General features: G+C 60.8%; 2 protein-coding genes across 6 annotated transcripts; one reads left to right on the forward strand and one right to left on the reverse strand.

Moving 5' to 3' along the window:
- Positions 1 to 411: 411 nt before the first annotated feature.
- RUNDC3A (RUN domain containing 3A) lies at positions 412 to 9,640 on the forward strand (the record flags this gene model as incomplete). Of its 2 annotated transcripts, none has more annotated exons than XM_079724789.1 (11): positions 412 to 518; positions 4,159 to 4,274; positions 4,688 to 4,836; positions 5,023 to 5,108; positions 5,942 to 6,031; positions 6,145 to 6,225; positions 6,404 to 6,569; positions 6,691 to 6,848; positions 7,650 to 7,787; positions 7,902 to 8,008; positions 9,077 to 9,640. In XM_079724789.1, 11 exons carry the CDS (start codon positions 412 to 414, stop codon positions 9,217 to 9,219), a joined length of 1,341 nt encoding a protein of 446 aa, XP_079580915.1. In that variant the 3' UTR covers positions 9,220 to 9,640. The 2 variants fall into 2 exon arrangements, with proteins under 2 accessions (XP_079580915.1, XP_079580916.1); XM_079724790.1 differs by having other exon boundaries at positions 4,703 to 4,836.
- Positions 9,641 to 10,310: 670 nt separating this feature from the next.
- Positions 10,311 to 14,406, reverse strand: SLC25A39 (solute carrier family 25 member 39). Of its 4 annotated transcripts, none has more exons than XM_079726219.1 (12): positions 14,127 to 14,406; positions 13,558 to 13,657; positions 13,366 to 13,425; positions 13,209 to 13,253; positions 12,825 to 12,934; positions 12,419 to 12,486; positions 12,152 to 12,276; positions 11,800 to 11,973; positions 11,376 to 11,485; positions 11,081 to 11,162; positions 10,922 to 11,002; positions 10,311 to 10,830 (listed from the first exon to the last, which is right to left on the reverse strand). In XM_079726219.1, exons 2-12 carry the CDS (start codon positions 13,640 to 13,642, stop codon positions 10,715 to 10,717), a joined length of 1,056 nt encoding a protein of 351 aa, XP_079582345.1. In that variant the 5' UTR covers positions 13,643 to 13,657; positions 14,127 to 14,406; the 3' UTR covers positions 10,311 to 10,714. The 4 variants fall into 4 exon arrangements, with proteins under 4 accessions (XP_079582345.1, XP_079582344.1, XP_079582347.1 ...); XM_079726218.1 differs by having other exon boundaries at positions 12,825 to 12,958; XM_079726221.1 differs by lacking the exon at positions 13,209 to 13,253 and having other exon boundaries at positions 14,127 to 14,405.
- Between the last annotated feature and the right edge of the window lie 237 nt (positions 14,407 to 14,643).

The following is a 14,643-nucleotide window of genomic DNA, read 5'->3' on the forward strand; positions in this document are numbered from 1 at the left end:
TCCTTCCAATCGCTGCCTCTCCCTGGGACCCTCTCCGCCCTCCCTGCGGCCCCGGCCCTCTCCCCTCCCCCCAAAATCCTGCGTCCTCTGCGGATTGGTCCCCGGCATTCGGGGCGGGGCCCGAGGACCCTGACGTCACCTGACAAGGGGGGCGGGCGGCTAGGGAAGGGGGGTGACGGGCCCCGGCTCAGCACCTCGGAGAGCTCCCTCCCCTGCCTTGTTTTGCTCTGGAATCGCCGCCGGGGGAGGGAGCCAGGGGGCCCGGCAACAGGCGCAGCGGCTGGAGGATGGCCGTGGAGGGGTCGAGGGGCCCCGGCGGGCAGAGGGCCCAGCCGTGATCCGGCGGGGGGGCCGGGGCGCCGGGCGGGTGCGGGGGGCAGCTAGAGGCGGCAGCAGTGGCTACACATCTGGATGGAAGCGAGCTTTGTCCAGACCACCATGGCTCTGGGGTTGCCCTCCAAGAAAGCGTCTTCCCGCAATGTGGCTGTGGAGCGTAGGAACTTGATCACCGTGTGCAGGTGGGCACCGCTGGCGGGCGGGGGTGGGGTGGTCAGGAAGAGGCGGCGGGGCGGGTTGCGGAGACCTGGACTGAGCGTGCCCGCGGGAGGATGCACAGCAGCCGCGGAGAAAAGGGAGAGAGCACAGGGTTAGGAGGGGCGCGTCCGCTATCCTCAGGCTCAGGCCTGGAGGGGGTTTGGAGGTCTGGTCCCTACCCTTCTAGGCCAAGCCAGGCCTATGCCCAGCCTGGGGCCTGGGGGTGAGGGGTGTTTAATTGGCACTGCAGCTTCCTGTGAGAACCAGGAAGTGACATTGTGTGTGAGGGGGAGGGGTGGGGATGGCTGACTCCCTTGCTGGGGGCGGGAGCTGGGTGGGCAGAGGAGAACTGATGGGATGGGGGATGAACGCCCTCCAAGCGTACCCTCACTCCCACTCCTGTCAGCCTGGCCTCTCTGGGGTGGGGCTTTTCTTGGAGATTTTCCAGTGCTCAAATCCTCGATCAGGGATGGTGCCCTCCTCCATCTCTGGGCAGTTGCAGCCTATGGCAGGGTCAACTGGCATGTAGGCAAAGTCCCTGAATCCGTCCAGTGAAGGCACGGCACTGCCCCTGCCGTGGGAAGGACTGAGGGCCTGACCGCAGAAGCCTGGGTCTCCTGGGTTCAAGGGGAGGAGATTGGGAGGGCAGAGCCACTGGTTCCCGAGGGTGGGGCTGTTGCAGTGTTGGGAAGACCTGCCCACTTTCCTGGGGCCAGGAAGTGAAGCTTCCCACTTCCCAGCCCTGCAGTGATTCACCCCCCCTGCCCTGCCGTGAAGCCAGGAATGGCCAGTCTCTCAGCCCCCACCTGCACTCATCTCCCCGCCTAGGATCCCCCTGCCAGCTTCCTTCTCCACCTGCAACCTCCCCCTCCCCCGCACCACCTCTGAGGGCAGGGCGCTCCCAGTGCAGGGCTCAGCTGTCCTCCCTTGCCAGCCCCACGTGCCTGCACACTGGCCTTGGTCCCGCCCCTTCCCCCAGGAATCAGTGCCCACCTGATGCCCTGGCTTCCGTATCCTACAGCTCCTTCCAGGTTCCTGGGCACACACCCAACTGTACTGCGTCTGTCTCACACCATTATATCCCTAGTGCCTAGCACGGTTCTGTGCACATCTGACCTCTGTAAAAATGCCTGGAATGTTATAGAAGGAATGAATGCAGCAATGGCCCAGCCCAAAGGCGGTCCCCTGCCTCCACGCTCACCCCCCAAACCCTGCCAGTGTGGTGTAAAACACAGGTGGTCCTAGGTTCAAGCTCTTACTTCATCAGTTATGAGCTGTACAACCTTGAGGAAGTCTCCTAACCACTCTGGGCCCTGGGTGCCTCATCATCCCCACTGTAGATGTAACAGCCACACCAAGGAGTGTGCCTAGCCCTGTGCCTGGCACACGAAAATCGCCCCATCCCGATGTCATCCTTCCGGTCCCTCTCCTCTCGCTTGATCTCCTAGGTTCCTCTTCCTTCTCTTGCCTGCCAGGACAGCTGGGCCTGTTGAGTGTGTGGGAAAGGGAGGAACTCCCCTTGGCCTAGGCTGCAGAAGCAGAGGTCCTGGTGGATTGGAAGTGCGCTTAGAGCTGGGGTGTGAGGGATAGAGTTTTGGGGACGATTGGGAGCATGACAAAGGCTCAGAAACCCCTCGGGCCCCCGCCGCCTCTTCATTGTCACATGGTTCGCCTCCAGCTCCCAGAACAGTTCCCTTTAGCAGGCTGAGGGCTCCCCTGGGCCCTGGCTGCCCTGTCTCCATGGTAACCTGCAGCAGCCTTGCACCTCTGAGCAGGGAACACACCATGGGGCTCCTGGGGGGGCAATGACCAGCTGCAGCACCCCTGAGGACAGATGGCAGATGGCTGCCATGCTGAAACCAGCCGCAGGCCCCCACTGAGGTCTGACCCAAATGACCAGAAGAAATCACGGGGGCGGGGCTGCATAACGAAGCCCAGATTAATGCCCTGAACACAGGCTCCTTTTGGCTGTCCCATTAATGGCTCAGCTCCTCACCGCCCCTACCCCATGGCCTGCGCTCACCTTCTCTCAGTCTTTCCCGGGATCTGAACCAAAATTTGATGAGACAGGTACCATTGTTCTTGTTTGCACCTGGGGAAAAGGGGCCTTGGAGAGATTAAATGACTTGTCCAAGGTCACCAGGTATCACATGGACACAAGATTTGGGTCCATCCAGGCTGCCTCTCCCTAGTGCAACTCCAGCACTGACCTGGCTCTGATCTCAGGCCAGACCAACTCTAAGCCCATAGGGAAGGGAGGAAGGTCCATGGGCTTGGTTGTGCCATTGCCCTGAGAGCCTCAGGGGCCAAGGCTTGAGGGCTGGAGCACAGAGGGCAGAGGAGGCAGGGGTTGGTCGGGGCCTCGGTGATCCTGACATCCACCAGGAGGCCACAGATGTAGCAGAAAGAGCGAGGCCTTTGGAATCAGACATACCTGTTGACTTCTCACAAGCTGTGTGACTTTGAAAACATCAATCTCTTGGACCCTCAGTTACCCTATCTGTCAAATGGGGCTGACAGTGATAAGAAGAGGACCCAGGGCTGTTGTAAGGATGGATGGGATAACACACGCAGAGTATAGTGCTGGGCACATCACAGGGCTTGATGAGCTTGGGGTAAAAAGGACAGTTCCAAGCAGCCCCCATATCCCTGGATACCTCACCCCTGCTATGCCACCCATAGGGGGCCATGATGGGATGTTGGGAGCCGTGTCTTCCTCCCTGTCCCAGCCCACCGCAGTGATGGCCGGTGGCGATTGCAGGCATAGGGACTGCAGAGGGAGCTGAGTCTCCGGGCAGGACTGAAGGGAGGGACGGGGGCTGCTGTGCTCCAGCCTCTCAACTCCATTGGCTTCCCTTCGCTTCCTTCCTCTCTGAGAAGCCAGGTGTCCGGGCCCCCAAGCCCCCTTCCAGAGATCTGCTGCCAATGCCCCCTCCCACCCACTGAGTGTGTCAGACCCACACCCTGCACCTCCCCCGGCCCAGTTCTGCACCGCCTGGGTCTGGGCAGCTGGTGTGTGGGTGGCCAAGCTAGGAAGGAGAAGGGGGAAGGGGGGCATCCGTGTGCTGGGAGCCCACCTGGCCACCCATGCATGCCCACACTCCATGTGCTTGGTGCCAACTCACATGCCCTGGTACAGGTGACCCGCACCCCACCCCAGAAGGGACTGGAGATTTTTCCAGCAATAGCAGAAGGCAGCTCGAGGACGGGGCACAAAGCAGCTCCTAACTCCTATCGGACCCCTACCCTTCTCTGACAGACAGAATGCAACCCCAAAGGGTGGGCAAGGAGGAAGGGGCTCTGGGCTAGCCCGCTGGCTCTAGGTGCCTCATCTTTCTACCGATTGTTTCATCCCCTCTCATACCTTGTTCCTGAAGCTTTCTTTCTCTGCCTCTCCCGTCTCCTGTCACCCACTTTGTCAATCAGTCTCCCACCTGCCACCCTACTCTCGCATGTCACAGCCCCTCTATGGGTCACTACAGTCTCCCCTGTCTCCTGCCCTCTTTCCCTCCGCTCCCCCACCACTCCGTGCTCTTGGTGGCCTCTTCTCTGCCTTCCTTCTACCCCCATCACCTTGTCTTCTCACCTGACACCCTACTGCCCTTCTCCCTCCCCCTCGGCCAGGTTCTCTGTGAAAACGCTGCTGGAGAAGTACACGGCAGAGCCCATCGATGACTCATCTGAGGAGTTCGTGAATTTTGCAGCCATCTTAGAGCAGATCCTCAGCCACCGCTTCAAAGGTGGGCCCAGGTTCCTGTCCCCCCACTGCCCAGCCCTCCCAACTCCCAGCCTTTGGCTTCCAGCTACCTCCCCCTGCCCCCCCGCTCTGATCTACTCTGTGGCTTTCTGAACTCCATCATTCACCCTGGCCCCAATTCTGGACCATGCGCAGAAGCCCACGCGCAGAATCCCATGCACAGAGCTGGGAAGAGGGGAGGGGATCTTCTGGGCACAAGGCAGTGGGTGTCCACAAGCCCCAGCCATGGGCGTGCAGTTATGTGCCCTGTATATACATGCATGTGTGTGCACGTGCGTTTGGGGTAGGCACTACGCACGCGCACGGCTGCTTATACTTACGCATGTGTGTGCCCCATTACATGGACCCTCTCCGAATTCCCTGGTCTTGCTGAGCCCCCTCCCTGCCCTGGCTCAGCCTGTGCCCCAGCAGGTCCGGTGAGCTGGTTCAGCTCAGACGGGCAGCGGGGCTTCTGGGACTACATCCGCCTGGCCTGCAGCAAAGTGCCCAACAACTGCGTAAGCAGCATCGAGAACATGGAAAACATCAGCACTGCCCGTGCCAAGGTAAGTGGCCTGCAGTGAGCAGGGCCAGGGCAGCTGCTCCCTGCTGGGGACACAGGAGGGCTGCCTGTTCCTTGGTCCTAGCCCCTGCCCACGGGCACTGGGGAGAAGGGCCACAGGAGATCCAGACCCAGTGGTGCACACTTGAGTCCCTTCAGGGCAGCAAGTAAAGGTGAGCGTGCTTTCCAGGGCCGGGCATGGATCCGGGTGGCACTGATGGAGAAGCGCATGTCGGAATACATCACCACAGCCCTACGGGACACCCGGACCACCAGGTCAGACCTCCTCAGTCATTGTGGACCACAAGTCCCAGTGTGTACATTCGTTGCCTAAACACACTTGATCCTTAAGTTCCTGATGTAACCTTCAGTACCTGGACTACAATTCCCAGTATGCACTGCTAGTTTCCATCTCCCAGACTGTCCACCAGTCAGCTGGGCCTGCAGTCCCAGAACACACCTTTAGCACCACCACCATCTCTTCCAAGTCAAATTCATTATCTCCCATGACCCCCAGCACCGGTCTCATGCACAGCTCTGCTCTTAGACACAGCTCTGGACAAGCCTCAACTGCGTATCATTTTACTTGATGGCCTCCCATGGCCTACAACACAGAGCCCTACCTGCTCCCCAAACAATAGCAGCAGTCTGTACTTGCTACCCACGGACTCCAGAGCCCCAGGGTTCAGATCTTCAATCCCTGCACTGTGGGTTTTTAACTGCATTGTATCTCTAGCCTGTCCTCACATTTCAGAGTTCACGTCAACATATTTTTGAGCATCTACTGTATGCCAAGCACTGTTTTAGGACTTGTTTCCTGATTTTTAAGGATCTGGGTGACCCAGTACTTGGTGGGGAAGGGGGAGTTCTGAGGATGGAGGTCTAGTCTCAGGGCACACACGTTCTAATAGGTGGGAAACACAGGCGCTATCCCCAGTGGGCCCCAGTCTGAGGGGGAGACAAGATCTACAGCTGAGGGGTGAGCAGGAAAAAGATACCTCCTTCCTCTAGGAAAGGTTGGTAATAAGCCAACAAGAGACGCTCTGAGGGGTGGGGCTCCCTGGGAGGATGCTACACCTACACCGGCAGTCCCTCACCCCTCCCCGCAGACGTTTCTATGACTCGGGAGCCATCATGCTGCGGGAGGAAGCCACGGTCCTCACCGGGATGCTGATCGGACTGAGCGCCATAGACTTCAGGTGGGGCCTGGGTGGCCGTGGCCATGGTGGGGGGTTGAGGTTGTTTCTCTGCGAAGGTCCGCACTCCCATCCCCTCATACCCGCCCCCAACCCTGTGGCTGCTCTGCCCCCAGCTTCTGCCTAAAGGGCGAAGTGCTGGACGGGAAGACCCCCGTAGTCATCGATTACACGCCCTACCTAAAGTTCACCCAGAGGTGAGCAGCCCGATTGCGGCGGGGGGTGCTGGGTGCGGACAGACGACGGCCCTGAGGGGCGGGGATGGCGGGAGACGGGCGGGCTGGGCGGCATCCTGGTCCCCCTGCCCAAGGGGGTGTGGCTGGGGCCGCGCGGGCGGGCAGGGCCGGCCGGTGCCCACTGCGCCCTCCTTCCAAGCTACGACTACCTGACCGACGAGGAGGAGCGGCACAGCGCCGAGAGCAGCACGAGCGAGGACAACTCGCCCGAGCACCCGTACCTGCCGCTCGTCACCGACGAGGACAGCTGGTACAGCAAGTGGCACAAGATGGAACAGAAGTTCCGCATTGTCTACGCGCAGAAGGTGCGCGGTGCGCGGCGGGGGCGGGACGGGGCGGGGGGTGGGGGCTGAGAGCCCGGCAGAGGGCGGGCGGCCGCGGGGACCCCCTCCTCTCGCCGCCTGGGCTGAGCCGGCGCCCCCGCAGGGCTACCTGGAGGAGCTGGTGCGTCTGCGCGAGTCGCAGCTGAAGGACCTGGAGGCGGAGAACCGGCGGCTGCAGCTGCAGCTGGAGGAGGCGGCGGCGCAGAACCAGCGGGAGAAGAGGGAGCTGGAAGGCGTGATCCTGGAGCTGCAGGAGCAGCTGTGAGTGCCGGCGCGGCCCTGACCCCCGTCCTCGGCCACCCCGACCACATCACCCCAGGGAACCCCCGCCATCGCCCCCACTGAGTCTAACGCCACCTTTCCTGATACCAAGCACCAGCATCAAACCCCTGAGTCCGTCACCGGCACCCGGAGATCCAGCCCCCTCCCCGCCACCGCGACCGAACATCATTCTCGACATAAGGCCCCCCACCAACCGGCTCCCCACTTCACCCTCAACTACCCGACATAAGCTAGAATGGCCACTGAACAGTACTCCTGGGACCCCAAGATTACAATTAAGGACCTCTAATTAATGTGACTCAACGACCTTCAACATGACTGCATTATTCCCTCTGTTCACCACTCCTCTGATCTGCAGCGTAGGCCCACTGACCATCATCACCCACCGTGAACCCTGACCTCACCCCTACCCATCCCTCTAACCGTTCCCCTTGAAACATTTTCATCACCCTGTGACCTCCCAGCATGATTGCGGCACCCCATGACTCTTCATGATTCCCACACTATGCTGCACCCACCCGCCCATCACCCTGACTGACCCCTGCAACATCTCATTATTCCCCTAACCCCCAACACGAGGGCACTAATTCCTGGCACCGCCGTGGCCCCCCCAGTACCCTCCACTGACTCCCAGGATCTGCCCCACGGGTCCTCAGCATTCATACCCATTTCTGCTACCCAGGTTTCAATCCTAACCCCTCCCCCCACCTCTTGCTGAGCTCCTCTTCCCCACTTCTGCTCCCTCTTCCAGCCAGGCCTGACCCCCCCTCCCCATCCCAGGACAGGTCTGATCCCCGGTGACCATGCTCCCCTGGCCCAGTGTTCCAAGGACGTCACCACACGCCTGGTCAACCAATGGCCGTCACTGGGAACACTCAATGGGGCCGAGGGCGCCAACAACCCTAAGCTCTACCGGAGGTAAGCCCCAGGCAGGCTTGGCTTGGCCTCAGTGCCACTCCCTCCTCTACCAGGGAAGAGGGGCACTGGGGCCGTGGGCCTCTGCCCGCACACCAGCTCTCTGCTTTGCCACAGACACAGTTTCATGAGCACGGAGCCGCCGTCGGCTGAAGCCAGTCTGAGCTCGGACTCCCAGCGCCTGGGAGAGGGCAAGCGGGACGAGGAGCCCTGGGGCCCCATTGGTGAGCCCCCCAATCCAGCACCCATCCCGGAAGGGCTGAGGCCAGGCCTCGGGGCTTGTAGTCAGGCCCTGGCCACTTCCCTCATTCATTCAACTCTCCCCAAGAGCCTAGCACAGCAACTGAGAGCTTGGTTTGGGGCGTCAGGCAAATCCCAGCTGCGCCTCCTCTGGTTGCGCGAGCTTGGTCACTGATTCCACCTTGCTGAGTCCTTCTCATCTGTAAAATGGGGATGTTGTTTAAAATGATCACCAGTGTTGGCATATGGTGAGGGCTCCATGGCTTTTGGCATCATGACATCCTCAAGAGCCCTGCAAATCCTCAGGGAGTTCTTCACCTACCTAATTTGCTCTTATCTCATGCGCTCTGTGAACCAGTCGCCTGATCATTGTTTCCCCCTTTTCTTTGGCTGCCAGGAAGCTCAGAGCCAAATTAGTGGCTCCCTTCAAGAGAATGTCCAGGACTTCAACGCATGCATTTTGTGTTGCCCTCCCCCTCTGGCTTCACCTTGGTTTCCCACCCTAGTTTTCCCGGTGCCTGGACTACCTGTCTTTTCTTTCTAAAAACCACACTGTACTGGATGACCCTAGATCTTCTTTGACACAAGGCAGGCTATGGACGTGGAACCCCGCCACACTGTGTTTGTGATTGTCCGTGTGTCTGTCTCCCCACCAGACTGTGAGCTCCGTGAGGGCAGGGACTGTGTCACGTCTGTTCTCTGTATCCCCCGTGCTTGGAACGGAACAAGTGCTCACCGTGTGTTTAATAAATGGACAAAGAGAGAGGATGAACCCTCGGGGGGAGACAGAGACATAAACTGACGATTACAATGCAGTGCCCCCAGCTCTGTGCATGGAAACAATGCAGTGCCCCCAGCTCTGTGCATGGAAACGGGCAGGTGCTTACCAGGGTTTAACTGAAAAAGGCAAGCGCTCCAGCAATGAGGAAGGTCTCCGGATGGGTGACCTGAGGGCTGTCCCTTCTCCGCCTGCACCTGTGCACACCCAACTCACATACGCAACTCGCACACGCAGACCGGTTGGCCCCACCTCACCCGCCCTCTCTCCCCAGGGAAGGACCCCACGCCCTCCATGCTGGGCCTCTGCGGCTCCCTGGCTTCCATCCCCAGCTGCAAGTCCCTGGCGAGCTTCAAATCCAACGAGTGCCTGGTGAGCGACAGTCCCGAGGGCAGCCCGGCACTGAGTCCCAGCTGAGGAGCGGCACGGACGGTGCCGGCCCCACCTGCCGCCTTTCCTCAGTCCCCCAATCCAGGCCACCCTCCAGAGAATGCTGCCCACTCAGCCAGGCGTCTCTCGGGAGACACCTTTTGCTTCTGGCGCGGTTCAGCTTCTTGCCCATGGAGGCAGGAGCTGCCAAGGGAGGCAGCTTGGGCCAAGAGGCAGGGGCACCGGGGCCACAGGGAGCCCTCAGGAAGCTTATTCTTCTGGCGACCCTGCTGCCTGGCTAGCTCCCTACCGGACTCTCCTTCGCTCATCTCCCCGCCCTCCTCAGGAGCTGGTGGCCCAGCCTGGCACCGCCGCCTCCCATGCCTCTCGTCTGTCCGTGTGTATGCCCCCGAGTCACTCCTTCCTCAGCCCCCAGGCTGGGGGGGGGCACGGGGGGCAGCTATGAGGGTAGCAGGCAAATAAAAACCAGAGGACTGAGAGCAGCCTTGTCTGTGGGGGGACTGGGACAGGGCCCTGTTCTGAGGTTGGCAGAATGCGGTGGGGCTAGTGCTGCGCCCGTAACCAAGGTGATGCTAGACCAGATAAAATCAGGTGTGCCCCCTGGGAGCAGACTGGTCAGAATAATTCAAGAGGTGGGTGGCTTCTGTATTAAGTGTCCTAAATATTAGGTCAGCCCAGGGAAGGACCAAAACATGTAAGGACCCCTTCAACCTGATACTCTTTGGTAACTCATTTACCCCAGGCAAAGAAGATGCTGGACATCCTGGGTGGCAGGATGGAGAAGGCAAGGCGTGGCAGGGCCCCGTTTCCCTTCCATCATCCTGAGCAATACAGCTTTGGCCTAGAGATCCAGACCCTTCCATTAGGCCAAAGCCTGGCAGTGAAGCCACCCTCCCTCCTGGGTTGTCACTTAAGTGTACCCTTGGGGAGAGGTCTCACCACCCTCTCAACTCTGGGTCCTTATCCCCACCTGCTCTCACTACACTGTGGGAAGGGTCCTCTACATGGGTGCCACCTGGGCAGCCAAAGCCAACATCAAGGTCCCTTCCAGCCCTCTTCTGTGCAAATCACTCACCAAATCCTGCTTCCCACCCGCCCCAGAGACCCCCACAATCAGAGGCAGTGGAAAGAAGTTTATGATCTTTAGAATCAAGGAGTTAACAAGGGTGGGTGCAGACTATGCCGGGCGCAAGGTTCTGCGGCTCCTGGGGGCAGGCCCAGCTACAGCAAACCCACAGGGAAAAGAAGCGGGGGAGAGGTTAGCAAATTTGGTCTTGAACTTGAGGGGAGGGCGTGATGATTCCTGGGGCTGGGGAATGGGGAGCAGCAGGAAGAAAGTGGTCTGAGAGAGGAGGGGTCGGCGTGGGCCCAGAGGGGCAGCCCCCTACCCCTGGGGCTCAGAGCGGGGAGGAAAGAGAAATGAGGCCCCTCCCCGCAATGCTGAGGAAAAGGCACCAGGCTCAGCCTCCTCCTGCCCCACTCCCACCACGGACAAGGTCGGGTCCTTGTTCCCTCATTCCTTTCAAGGACCCAGAAACTGTTCCTGGTTGAGCCTCTGGAAGAAGTTTTTGCCGAACTCATAAGTGCTGATCATGATGGCACAGGACGGGGCGGCCTTGATGATCCTTGGGAGGAAGCCTGCGGTGGGAGGGGGAGGCTGGGGTCAGAGGTCGGGTCCCCGGGAGCCCTACCTCCACCAGGGCGTGGACACACACACACAGCCGCTCACCTGCAAAGAGGCCCCTGGTGCCCGACTCGGCCCGGATTCTCCGCAGCAGCAGCCAAGTGGAGTCCACGTGCGGGGGCGTCACTGCAAACCAAGGCGAAACCCTGTAAGACCCCGCTGGGACCCCGCCTGCCCCGCCCCCCACCAGCCAGGGCACCTCACCTCTTACAGCCTCCACCGCTCCTAGCGCGACCTGGCGCTGAGTCTTCACCACGTCGAAGGGTAGAGTCAGGATGGCCGCCACCTGGTGGGGTGGGGAGAGGGCTGGTCTCCGTTCCCAGGACCCCCATCCCCTGCATGCGGCCAGGGTCTGCCAGCCCCAGCTAGAGCTTCAGAAGGGGAGGGGAGTGCACTCCTTGACAGGCAAGCAAGGACTCTTTTCCGGAGCATCTGCAACAGCCCTCAGGTCACCCCAAGGACACCTCTACTGGCCACACTCCCAGCCTGGTTAACTCACCGTCCCTGAGATGCCGCCAGCCACAAAGCTGATGCCGACGGAGGCCTGGTCCTTCGGCCTGAGCCCACGCAGCCAGCTCTTCACCAACTCATAGTTGAACCAGTACAGAGCTTGGGGGCACAGGAGTTCACTCATCAGAGATGGGAAGGGCACAAACCACCCCCCTTTCACAGACCTACATCACAACCACTCCCTCCCAGCTACGAAGCCTGCCTGCCACGTGCCAGTTCCCGTAACAGGCCCTCTGCGAGAAGTATCTTGTGAAAACTGGCTGAATATCCCGCCTGCTGGGGCCCACTTCACAGATGAGATGTTCTTGGCTCCGAGAGTTTACGTGGCTTCAAGGTCAGTAGTAGCAAAGCTGGGACTTGGCTGTAGACCTCTTGGGCTCCCTTACGCCAATCCCTGCACTCCTGGTACCTACCTGAGAAGGGCACATCCCGTAGGGCAGTGGGACCCCAGCCCAGCCACAGTGAGCGCCAGCCGCCTTGAGCCACAGCTGTTCGGACGCAGGTGCCAAGCTCCCGGTATGACAAATGCTGAGCCTGCAGCTTTGTCCGCACCAGCTCCAGGGGACTGATCACAGTCACGGTGCCCACTGCGGGGACCAGTGAGGAGGGGTCAGTTTACAGGTCCCAGGGGCAGCCTGCCCAGAGTCTGGGGGCCTTGAACGTCCCCCCCACCCCTAGGCTGGCAGAGGTTGGAGCTGGGAGTCCAGACTGGGCTCCGGCACGGGTGGGGTCAAGGGGAGGTGGAAAGCCCAGGGCTGTGCTCACGGCGGGCCAGTGCGCCAGCCACCATGGGTGCGTAGAGATCAGAGGTCAGGGCTCGACCACACAGGAAGGCCTTGAGTTGGTCGTAGGCGGTGAAGTAGATGGCAGTGGCCGGCACAGTCATCACCCTAGGGGTGTGAACAGGTTAGCCAAGACTCCCCGAAGTTCCCAAACCTCCCAAGCTTCCCCTGCCCACCCAGCCAGCCAACAGGGGAGTAAGGGGTCAGTGGGGTATCAGGGGAAAGCAATACGCAGAACTGGGGTACTCACAGGGTGGCTGGGAGGCCGCTCCACAGGGTCCTCGTGCCCTCATGTCTCACAATCTTCACAAAGGCATCCTGGCCAAGCAGACACCAGCCCAGGAAGAGGGAGGGTGAACATGAACAAGGCTTGCGGTGGGGCTGGCCCACGCTGGGCCCTAGCCTGATGCCCTCGCTCCTACCCAGTAGCCCCTCAGGCCTCTACACATGGAATTCCCTATTTGGCTCCAAACAGACTCCTATTCACCCTTCAAAATCTTGTGATGGCCCCACCTCCTCAGGAAAGCCCTTCCCAAACTGAACTGGCCACCCCTACGTGCTCTGCGCTACCCGGTCTTTCCTGGGTCTGCTGCCTGACCAATCTGAATCCCTCAGGAATGCCAACAGACCCAGCTAAGGGCACAGCTGCTCCTCACCACGGTGCCAGTGAAGCGACTGGGGTCCTGAAACCAGGTGGCACAGCGGGCACCATTTGGGCACAGATACAGGGGCTCTAGGACACCATTGCAGTACAGGAGGCATTTCCCTGTGGATTGGAGAGAGGAGGGCACTGGGGAAGGGGAGGGGCGTTAGCATGACAGAGCCCTGGAACCTCACAGGGAGGTGGTGAGCTCCCATCCCTAGAGGGCCAGCAGAGCCTGGGGTCCCTGGGTGGCCGTTCTTGTGTAGGACCGAGGACTACCTAATATGATCTAGAAGCGTGTGCTAGTCCGTGGCTGTGAGGCCCCCGTGTGCCCTGGGGAGACTGGGACATCCCTCCCCAGGACACTTATGGGTTCCCCGTGGTGTGGGGCACTCACATTTGGCGTAGGAGAGGCTCCAGAGTCTGGAGGAAGACATCAGCTCTAAAACACAAGGCACTACCTCAAGTCACAAATGTTCCCCACCTGCCCCAGGGACCTCATCTCTGGGGATCCCTGGCACCACTCCCTATTGGCTTCAGGGTCAGACACTCACCAGTGGCCCCCGAGGGGCGTTGAGACTGCAAGCGTACCTTCACCACGTCCAGGGGGGTCACTAGGGGAGGAGGGCAGGTCTGAAAGCTCCTTTCAGGACCCCGCCCCGACCCCTCATCCAGAGCCAAGTCATTTCTAATCTCTGGTCTGCCCCAGCTCCCAGCTGCCCCCACCCCACCATCCCAGGTCTTACTGAAGAGAGAGGTGACCACGGCCCCAGTGCCGGATGCCACCATTTGTTGGAGGGGACTAATGCCCCCAGGGTCCTGGTCAGCCATCTTGTAGCTTCAGTTCTGAAAAACAAACGTCAATTGGAGCACAAAACCGGAGTCAGGGGGAGGGAGAGAACGGAGGCAGAGGCTCTTGGGGACACTAGCTGGACCCTCACCCCACTCACTCACTATGAGTTTCGCAGAACCACTTTTTATAGCAGTTACTGTCAACTCCACCTTGCCAAAGGGGAAAGAGGCTCAGAGAGTGAGGTGACCTGCCCAAGGTCACCGTGGAAGGAATCTGGGAGAATCATTCATCAGTTAATGGACGGTAATGACCCACCGCCATTCCTCACCCTCGCCACACGGGCTTACTGTGCACCTCTTCAGTGCAGGTGCCCGGGACGGCCTGGGGGCCCAAAGATCAAAACGCCTGAGCCGCCCCCCCTACGCCCCCACTCCAGCACCCAGCCCCAAGGCGGGCCCATGCGAGCCTCGAGTCACCGGACGTGGAGAGGTGGAGCCCGGCAGGGAGGGAAAGGTAACAAACCTGAGGGCGGCGAAGGGTCCGTCCGTCCACTTTCTGGGACTGCAGGCGGGGGTGCCCGACCCTCCCCCGCACCCGTCCTCCCGAGGCCGGAGGGCCAAGCCCCGAGCCTGGATGGGAAGGACAATCTCTCTGCTCCCTCTCCCTCAAAATCTCTTTCTCGGGGGGGCCGGTCGAGAGTGCGGGAAGTAGGGATGGGGAGACAAGATCGCTCTTCGCCCCTCGGCGACACTCTCTGTTCTGGCCCCGCGCGCAAGGGGCGCTCGGTGGGGCCGACTAGGTCGGCCCGCGACTCCCGGCCCCCATCCAGGCCCGGCTCAGGCTCCCCGGGACCCCCAGAGACCCGACTCCCGCCTCCGCCCCCCGCCGGACCCTCAGCCCAAGTCCAGCCCCGCCCACCTGGCTCTAGGCCGGTGCTTGCGCGGCGCGGCGCCCGGGGCCGAGCGGGCCCATAGCGGCTCCGCGGCCGGGACCGGCTCCGCGCGCGCTCGCTAGGCACCAAGGCCGACTCGGAAACTGG

Source organism: Hyperoodon ampullatus, assembly GCF_949752795.1.
Source record: "Hyperoodon ampullatus genome assembly, chromosome: 19".
In the NCBI taxonomy this organism is placed as follows: domain Eukaryota; kingdom Metazoa; phylum Chordata; class Mammalia; order Artiodactyla; family Ziphiidae; genus Hyperoodon; species Hyperoodon ampullatus.